Source organism: Pyrus communis, chromosome 7 (assembly GCF_963583255.1).
Source record: "Pyrus communis chromosome 7, drPyrComm1.1, whole genome shotgun sequence".
Lineage (NCBI taxonomy): Eukaryota > Viridiplantae > Streptophyta > Magnoliopsida > Rosales > Rosaceae > Pyrus > Pyrus communis.
This window is the reverse complement of record NC_084809.1, coordinates 16099535-16109387: the sequence shown is the minus strand read 5'-3', so window position 1 is coordinate 16109387 and position 9853 is coordinate 16099535. Positions and strand designations below refer to the sequence as shown.

Sequence of the window (9853 nt, the reverse complement as noted above, 5' to 3'; positions counted from 1 at the left end):
TTGGCAACCACCGTGACTTTGGAAAGCATGATGAGCTCTTAGATGCCATTATTCATCCAACTTCTTTTTGAAAATGGGCTCGAGCTCATTTACCCATTATGCCCAGGCCTTGTCCTTCATCAAGGGGAAACCTCTTCGATAGGTAGACCATTTGGAGGAGGAGATGCCAGCTTTGGCAGAAAATGGGTTAGAGGTGAACCAATTGGCCTTAGGCATATTGTTCTCCACGGTAATTGGGACTCTAGAGGTCCAAGCAGGCCCAAGGGAATGCACTTCTCCCTCTTCAAAGAAAAGTGAAGTGTTCACGCCTGCCTGAGGGCGATGAAGGCCATTAAGGAGGCGGCATATGTTGACAATGCCTTTGCCAGACTCATACATATGGCGAGTAGTTTTGGGTGCCATTGGATGATTTTGGAGAGAAGATAGAAGGAAATTAAGGGCAGAAAGCAAGAAATAGACTACAAAAACAAGAAAGTTCTGGAAAATCTTAAGATTCTGGGAATTCGAAGGATTAGAATTGCTTAGGTATTTGACCAAAGGATTTAAGTGAAGATTATATAAGGAACAGTTAGTTAATGTTGGAGATCGTGGGTTAGTGCAAAGCTTTAGTTAAAACAGCTGTTTAAAATGGTGCCAGTCCCGAGTAAAAGCATCTAGTTCATTTTAATCATCATTATGACCTCAGTTTGCAGACTTAACAATGATTAAATGGGGCACTATTTGGGTTAATATTTGAATATTGGGCCTAAATGAATAAAGGCCCAAGGATGTCAAATTAAATGAGGACTTGCCCGAAGCCCAGCATTGAGCCCAGAGACAAACTAAAGCCCTCTCAGCCAAGGCATAGGCCATGTGCCTATGACTGAAGTGACAACTGATGGAGACCAGCTCACTACCAGCCAAAAAGCAATTTCTAATGGCATAAAGGTGTAAATACATGGTGACTCACTGCCCCTAAGAGCCCTCGGCCAAGAACAAAGCCCTGAGAGTCAGGCCAAATCGCTTATAAAAGGAAGAAGAGACAACAGATACAAGAACACTCAACCAATCAAACAAACAACATACAAACTCTGCTCTCCAGCCAAATTTGCATCCATAAAAGCTGAAACTAACCTAGATTCAGTCTTTTTAAGTCATAGTCCGCTTAGAAAAGCTATCTTTTGTCTAGTTTAAAAGCTCTGCTACCTTCCCTAGTGTTGTAGTATCGATTCCCTCATGTAAAACCTGTTTACCATTCATCCCTTTTTAGCTCACAACCTCTGTAAACACAAAGAAAAGTGGTTGCAAGAAGTTCAACCTTGCCCAACAAGATGAAATCTTGCCCAAGTCTCTTTGTTTGTCTTCTAAATTAGTAGATCTGTCTTTTAAATGTACTTTTCAGCATGTATTCAAGTTATTCCATCTGTTTTCTATTTAAGAAGTCCATTTACATCTGGATCTGGTTAACTTAGTAGATTTGTTTTTATAAAGAACAACCTAGGATCAGGGAAATGGTTTAAAAAGGGCTTTTGACTCCCTTCATTCAAACATACAAGATTATGAGCTAAAAGTCCTTGTTCACAAGGCAAGAAAAAGAACTTAATGCAGACTTAACCCATCTGCGACAATCCTTTGATGACAAGAAGTTTGAGTAACTTGGGCCGCAAGTAATCACTCAAAACACCTATGTTTCAACATCTGTTATACTTAGATAACAGTGACACGCCTAGCACTCTGTTAGTTTTGATTGTGAGCCTCAAGGCCTACACCTAAGGCCCTACAAAGGCACCTTTCAAAACTAACTTCAAACTCATCTTGCAGCACATCAAGCAACAAAAGCCCGACCAACATTACCAAAAGCGCCATTCACCCCTGGGGAGCTATGCGAGGGGCCATCCACTTTTTTCCTCGAACAGAAGGTTCATTCAAAACAAATAATGCCATCCATATTTACAATACTCCTACTTTGATGAACATACATCTTCAATTGACTGTTTCATTAGAACTTCTCTAATAATAACTCATAAGATGAATAGATGGTCTAAAGGAAACAAAAATATTGTGCTCATATGGCCAATATAGCATTCTCTTCGATGCTCCCCCTGATGAGTATCTTCCTCGATTGCATAGCAGAGCTACCAACGCGACGCGATATGCTTAAGTAGTTGTGAATATAAGCACCGTTAGTTTGGTGAAATCATGTTTCAATGTAGATTCATATCAGACTTTGGTAATATAAGTTGATAACATACCAAACGTATATAAAAAAAAACTTTTAATAAAAAATGTCTCCTAACATGATTATCCTTCGAAACTATTTGTAAATTTTGCTCAGCCACTGAATGTAGCATGTGGCTTGAGCAATACTTATACCCTTCATAACAGATCTCTTTAAAATGAAAGAATCTGCAGAACTTTTGAGTGCGTTTGTTACTATTGGTTAAAAGCGTTAATTCATGCACCCGATGTCCTCTATTTGAAATTTTGAATCCCCCTCCCTCAACATCATTAATTTGAAAACTAAAGACAAGTGTAGGAAAATTGTCATAAAGAGTATAAATAATGACTACCAAGATTTAGTTTTTGATCATTTTAACAAATTGCCCATAAATAAATCCAATAAAGGTTTAGAATTTGTTGTTTCATTTTCAACATTCAAGTGGTCAAGCTCGAAGACGGGTTTGAGGAACAGGCGTCTTAGAAAAACAAAAGAAATCAAATAAAAATAAAATGCCCATCAGATCCAATCAAGTAGTGAAGGAATTTTAATAATATCTCGATGGACAAGAAGTTGAAATAGTGTGGAATTTCTGTCTACTATACGCTGAGAAATTTCAGTGTAACTGTTACGTTATCACTTAAGCTACCGATTCACTCACATTATAACACATGTGCTCTTCCCTTGATAGAATACGGTACAATACTACATGAACATGAACCACGCCGACTACCCATATTATAGCACAAGTAAACCGCTTTCGTTAGGAATTGGTCCATACGACCAATACTTTGATGATAGCATGGATGTTGAATGGTTCTTTTCACTGAATGTCTAGATATAAATCACTGTTGAATGAAATTTAGTGTATTAGTAATACGGATCAAATAAGCAAAAAGCAGATTATATACACTCACGGTTACAGATACAAAACAGCACAACACTAACACCTTTCCAACACTTTTGGGGTACAAAAACTAATTTCTGCCTAAACACAGATGGAAATATCAAGGACAACAAGACTCAATAACTCGGAAACTCGACCACGCACTGCAACAATTTAGCACCCACAACATGAGTTGATAAACTCTATGCTGATCCGAATTCGTGAAACCATTTCTCATGCCGTTCAATATCAGCTTGAGAAACACTCCGTTGGACCTTCCCCAAGGCTTCTTCAAAGTCGCACATGGCAACAGGATCCTTTGAAATATCGTCCTTGGACATGCTCTTAATCTCATCACGGGTCTTTCCAGCTATTTTGCGCCTCATCCCATTCAAGGAAGCATCCCGGCAAACGTTTGTGAGATCATCACCACTATATCCTTCTGTGCGACGAGCCACATCATCCATATCTACGTCAGGGGCCACCTGATGCATCACAAATTTTTTTTTGATTTAACTTACCTAGGATAAAATCGCACCAGAATGAATTCTCTGACACATCTAGATTCTGATTGTCTAGAGCACAGAGCAGTCAATCTATATGATAAACAAAAACCAAAACCCCAGGAAGCAGTGATTTTTCTGTCCCGCCCTCGAAGATGCCACAGTTTTATTCTATTTTCATTTTCTAACTGGTACAACCACCAAAATAGCATAACAATACACCACGTGATCCATTTTAGGTTATTAGGCCGTGACAGAAATACCCGTCCAAAATTAACCTACAAATTACAATGAAATTATAGAAAGGTCTAGCGTAAGGTGCAAAATGCATATCTAATTGTGATAGACACTAGTAATATAAGCATAATACAATATTGGTAACTGCAGTACCTCCACAGTTTTCAAATTTATCTGAATAAGTGCTTTACGGCTCTCAAAATTTGGTAGGGGAATATATATACGTTTCTCCAGCCTCCTCCTGAATGAGTAACACCGGGTTAGATATACCAAGACTGAACAAACATTGTCAACTGACAATATGCAACATACATAAAGCCTACCACTCTTTCCAACTAAAAAATTGAATAGCCGGTTTGGAGTCTGAAACCTGAACACAAGATAAAGACCAACCTGAGCGCCTCGTCTATGTCCCATGGGAAGTTAGTAGCTGCCAGAACCATCACTATTTTACGAGTACCATCTTCATTCGTGCCAGTATTGTTGACCCCATCTACCTGAACTAGAAGTTCAGATTTCACCCTTCTGGATGACTCATGCTCCCCTGATGCCCTAGACAAATGGATATTTTGAATTTAGGTCAGTACATGGAAAGATCCCACATCACATTGAATTTTCCAGTTGAAACGTCAAGAACAGGAAAGTATATAGCTTTAAAACAAAACATGCAAAACATACATGCAATAACATCTAAGGAGTTAAATAAGATCTTTACGTAAAACTGGAATAAAATCTTACCCCCGGGAATTGCAAAGCGAATCAATTTCATCGATGAAGATTGTACTCGGTGCATAAGCTCTAGCAAGATCAAATAAGCACCGAACCATACGTTCACTCTCTCCACGCCATTTTGAAGCTAAAGTAGCAGAGGAGACATTGAAAAAAGTTGTGCCACACTCAGTAGCAACAGCTTTAGCAAGTAATGTCTTCCCCGTTCCAGGAGGACCGAACATAAGAACACCCTTCCACGGCCTCCTAATTCCCTGCAATCCAAGAAGCAATAAATTCAATCTGAGAACTGGGACCTATCAGGATCAAGACATTTCAGCACGTAGAGAAAGAATCAATTGCTTCAGTGAAATGAAGAAAGAAATGTGAAATTGGTATAAATTGAAGCCTACTTTTCAAAGTAGAGATGTGAAGACGTAGTAACGCAACTATTTTCATTTTTCCTACGTAAATGTCGTCAACTATTTTCATTCAACCATTCAACACTACCTGAAAATATTCAGGCATCCACAAAGGAAGCACAACGGCTTCCTCTAAAAGTCTTTTTGCTTCTTGTAAACCCGCAACATCATCCCATCTCACTCCAGGACTGGTTTCCAATACGTCCCTTTCAAGCATTTCAGCCAAATCAGGATCAGGACCCTCATACTGCGACCTCTTTGACTTTCCATCTTCAGCATCACCATTCTATAAATTTCAAAAACAAATCAGTTAATAATGATACTAAAATTGAAGATTACAAATGGATGTTAATAATTACGGGCTCGTTTGGATGTGCTTTTAAAATGACTTAAAGGCGCCTTTTATGAAAATCCTTGGTAAAAATCCAAGTGGATTCTGGAAAAGCACTTTAAGCGATTCTTGCAAGAAGCACATGTCTGATGCTTCTTCCAAGAAGCACTTAAAGTGCTTTTGGAACCCAAAATCAATTTCACCAAAACTGGTTTTAGTCATTTTAAAAGCACTTCCAAACGAGCCCTACAATACAAGGTCATAGTTATGCATAACATTGCAAGGAGGACATGTGAAGAAAATAATACGACAAAAGTTTTTAACACAACATAATTAACTAGTGACAGGTATTTGAAAAATGAAGGTTAGCACTTTATGGTTTAAAAAGATTCCTGGATCCCAAACACATTAGCGAACTAAGATCGTACAGTGAATATATATCGTTTGATAGAACGTACCACTGAATCTGCCTTGCTAGATTTGCCAGAACCCGTGCCTTTCTTTCCACTAGTAGATGTTCGTGCCCCTGAGTTAGCCCTACTTGATCCACCAGCTTTTGCACCACGGCCAGGTGTGCCTGTTTTGGTTGCAGAGCTACGAGCCCAAGTTGCATCTTGTGGTGACTTCCTCATACCACCTTGACCAGCCTTCCCAGGCCTTCTACCTGAAGTGTCCCGACTTGGTGGCCTCCACACATCAGGATCATCCATTGGAAAACCAGAAGAAGTTGGGTATTCATCTAAGGGTTGAAAAACAAATGACGACTTAGCATGTATTGGAGGTGACGAAGGGCGCCGGCCTGCAGGAATGTCCTTAAATGCTCTTCTCTCTGCATCTAAGTGCTTCACAACCTCTGCTTCCTCACAAAGTGCCTTCTTTACATTCATCCATTTTGCGCGAATCAACGGATCATCAAGCGTGTTTAGGTGCCTGGAACAAAATTATAAATTCAAACTTATACCAAGTAGACTTAGGTAGGAACAGTATGACAAAAGTAATCCTATAAACAACGCAATTCCATCCCATTATACATTAAAAAGGGACTGAAGTCTGGCAAAAAGACCCATCCAGTTGTTTTGGTAGAATATAGCAGCTGGAAAATTTTTTAGGATGAAAAAATGACAAAGCTTCTTTACTAGTCCTATTAACCTTTGGATTGCTACAATGCTATTTGATTATGAGAACTGGGGAAAAACCAACCTCCTCACTCTTATATTTTTGTTGTCATGCAAATTAAATACAGGAAAAAAAATCCAAAGCATATTGTTGTTTCAAGTGCCTTGTACTGAGGCACATGGAAATCTTGCCCCCTCCCCTCAAAAAAATAATATGGTTATCTTGTGGAACTCGTACACCTTGTTCATTAGTAAAAGGGCATAGCGGAAGAAATATGATGCTAGTGGTAAGATTATAATCATAAAGTTACTACAAAGTTACATTTTTGCTCAATCTAGTTCAAATTTTGAACTATGAATTTATCTCCAACCAAATTTCTTTAAAATTCTATAGTAATCCCTAGAACTAATCCTTTCCCATTTAATCATTTCATGTACAAATCAGAAAACTAGAAGAAAAGGGCCTCTAGGATACGTTACAGAATTTTCCCAAGGAGGATTCCCACCAATTCTCTTTCCACCTACAATGCCATTAAATTATCCCAAACAGAATGAGCATTTTCCTGGAAAAATCATATCTCGGAGTCGCACGAATCAAACAGATTCAACAAAATTTGAAAATCCCACATACTCAAATTTCAAAACAACGTCGAATCCAAAAACCTAGAAAATTCAACAAATTGCTCCGAAACAAATAACATTGTAACGAAATAAGAAGAAATGAAAGAGGATTGACAAAAATCAAGAAATGTACTTGTTGATCTGAGCAATGCCCCCATCGAAGAAGATCAGGGAGGTGTCGTAGAGCCCTTCCATTGCGTATTCCCTCGCTAGCTTCAGGTGGTCTTGTAGACCCACCAGCGTTGGCCCCACCATTCTCTCTCTCTCTCTCTGTGATTTTCTAGGGTTCCGTACAATTAGGGTTCACGTACTAGGGAGCAGGAGGGGTAGGAGGAGGAGGAGGAAGAAGAAGCTCACACTCGAACTCAACAGTTTCTCTCTCTAGGATGATGGAACAGTCCAGCAGCTACGACGTCGCCGTTTATTTAAGCGTTTTCAGGCAAAAGGGGAGAGAGGAGGGGTGCGGTTTGAAATTACCAAATTGTCCTCGGGGTTAGTCGTTACAGTGTGGGCCTGCGTCGGTTTGCCTAACGGGAAGGCCTAGAGGAAAAGCTTACCCAATAAAGAAGATATCACGTTTCATGATTTCTTATTTTTTGCTTTTTCCTTTTTTTGAAGACGTAGGGTGGCAATTGGCGACCTAACATATTTCAAATTCAGCTTCTTTTAAAACCAAAATCAAGGACAACTCAACAAAGTTTTGTTTACTCTTACCCGAGCATACGATCCTATTTTCTCAGTTATCGAAAACACTAAGAACATCAATAATATTGGACTGCAAGAGGCTGTGGCTGCTTTAAAAGGTTTCGAGCAAATATTAGATACGTGTATACAGAAGTGATTTAGAAGGCATTTGCCTCACTTTCTGTGACTCCAAAAGTTCAGACTAAGGGTATTGCTCAATCTAATTTTAGACAAAAGCTTGTTGCAAAGAGTCAGAAATGTGCGTTTGTGGGATATAGGACATGTGATAAAGTCTATAGGTTGTTTGATTCGGTTAGAAAGAAGCTAATATTGTCAAGGGATGTCTTTTTTTTTTTTTTTTTTCTCTTAGAATGTTGTATGGGACTGGAAAACAAATTCAAAGAAGCATGTGGTAGTGTAATATGTAGAAGAGGGTGCTAGAATTAGACCAAGAGTGACTGAAGTTAGTTGTGAATATGTGACACCTAGGCATTCCATACAAACAACACAAAGGAGAAGCTTAAGTCAACATATTGCTACACAGAAAAGCTGAATGATTTGTTGTACAAGGAGCAAGGGACAAGGTGTATAGGTTGCACAAGGCTGTATATGGTTTGAAACAAGCACCAAAAGCATGGTATGCGGAAGTAGATTCCTATCTCTCACGGTGTGGTTTTTGAAAAGAGCCAGAGTGAAGCAAATCTCTACATCAAGACAAGGGGAGATGATGGACTTCTAATTGTGTCCATTTATGTGGATGACTTAAACTATACGTGGAACAATCTGGAGATGCTAGAAGAATTCAAAACAGGTATGATGTTAAAATATGAGATGACAGACTTGGGCCTCCTACATCATTTCTTCAAATGAAATTACTTCAAACTAGTTCAAGCATCTTTATCCATCAAAAGAAGTATGTTTCTTCTTTCTTAAGTAAGTTTGGTTTAAAAGAATGCAAGGTCGTAACAACACATCTGGTTGTGACAAACTTAGCAAGGATGATGGTAGTGGTCTTGCAGATGAAACACAGTATAGGTAGATTGTGGAAGCTTGTTATACCTCACAGCAACAAGACTCGATATCATGTATGATGCAAGTCTACTAGTAAGGTTTATACAGTGTCCTACAACCAAACATTATGGGACAGCCAAAAAGGTTTTGAGATACGTTCAAAGGACTTTGGATTACAGTCTGGAATATGTGAAAGGCCAAAGTGTAGTCCTCATTGGTTATTGTGACAATGATTGGAGTGGTTTAATGGACAATATGAAGAGCATTTCAAGGTATGCTTTCTCATTTGACAGTGGTGTATTTTCTTGGGCCTCGATTTCAAAAGCTACTGCTATAGCAATATGGCTTAGGTTTATTTTGGAAGGCTTTGGAGAATATTAAGTTGAAGAAACTCTATTGCAGTGTGATAACACTTCTACAATTGTCGTTACAAAGAATCCAGCGTTCCATCAGAACATGAAACACGTCGATTGCATGTACCATTTTATTAAAGATGCATTGCAAGATGGTATTATTGATATGGTCTACCGTCCAACAAGTGAGCAGGATGCATATATTTTTACGAAGGCATTACCAAAAGACCGGTTCAATTATCTTCGAGATATGCTTGGAATGAAATCAGTTCAAAATGTAAAGCGGAGTTTTGAACTGTAAATTGTTGATATGATTTCTTAATGAAGAATTTAATAGGTAGTTTAGTTTGCTAAACCTTAGCTGAAATGGTGTAACCACTTCAGCTAATGATGCCAAGTACAAGAGTAATTTTGTATCCTGGTAGCTTAAGTTTCAGAGGACTTGATTGTGCCATGTCGTAGTTTTATGATGGTGATGAGATGAAGGGTTGAGATGAATTTGATGTATTTGGATAAGCTTATATGTTCTGGGCACGTATGAGAAATATATATCTAAGAACATTTTCTGCAATTTGTAATAAGCTCTCGAGCTCTTTCTTTTTCCAGGACATAAAAAATACTCATCTTCTTCCTTTTGAATCCTTTACCAAAATGCACAACTATGTCAGATTTTAACATCATGAAACTCTTGAGTGCCTTGCTACTGGGGTGGCATGAAATTTTGCAAACTTATCACGTCAAGGAGATGAGATTGGTTTGAATTGACAACCCTTGTAGTAGAGAGT

At 38.6% G+C, this 9853-nt stretch overlaps 1 protein-coding gene across 1 annotated transcript; it reads right to left on the bottom strand.

The window, feature by feature from the left end:
* Window positions 1-3032: 3032 nt before the first annotated feature.
* On the bottom strand, window positions 3033-7557 carry LOC137740201 (katanin p60 ATPase-containing subunit A1-like). The gene is made up of 7 exons (XM_068480027.1): window positions 7154-7557; window positions 5743-6214; window positions 5042-5239; window positions 4562-4806; window positions 4217-4375; window positions 3977-4064; window positions 3033-3568 (listed from the first exon to the last, which is right to left on the bottom strand). Exons 1-7 carry the CDS (start codon window positions 7273-7275, stop codon window positions 3287-3289), a joined length of 1566 nt encoding a protein of 521 aa, XP_068336128.1. The 5' UTR covers window positions 7276-7557; the 3' UTR covers window positions 3033-3286.
* Between the last annotated feature and the right edge of the window lie 2296 nt (window positions 7558-9853).

What these genes read in the sequence shown, in the direction of transcription:
- LOC137740201 (XM_068480027.1), bottom strand. Translation starts at nt 7,275, where the DNA reads ATGGTGGGGCCAACGCTGGTGGGTCTACAAGACCACCTGAAGCTAGCG. An exon ending in GGATGCCTGAATATTTTCAG is followed by an intron (nt 4,807 to 5,041) that starts GTAGTGTTGAAT and finishes CTTGGATTGCAG; the next exon opens with GGAATTAGGAGGCCGTGGAA. An exon ending in GACATAGACGAGGCGCTCAG is followed by an intron (nt 4,065 to 4,216) that starts GTTGGTCTTTAT and finishes TTACTCATTCAG; the next exon opens with GAGGAGGCTGGAGAAACGTA.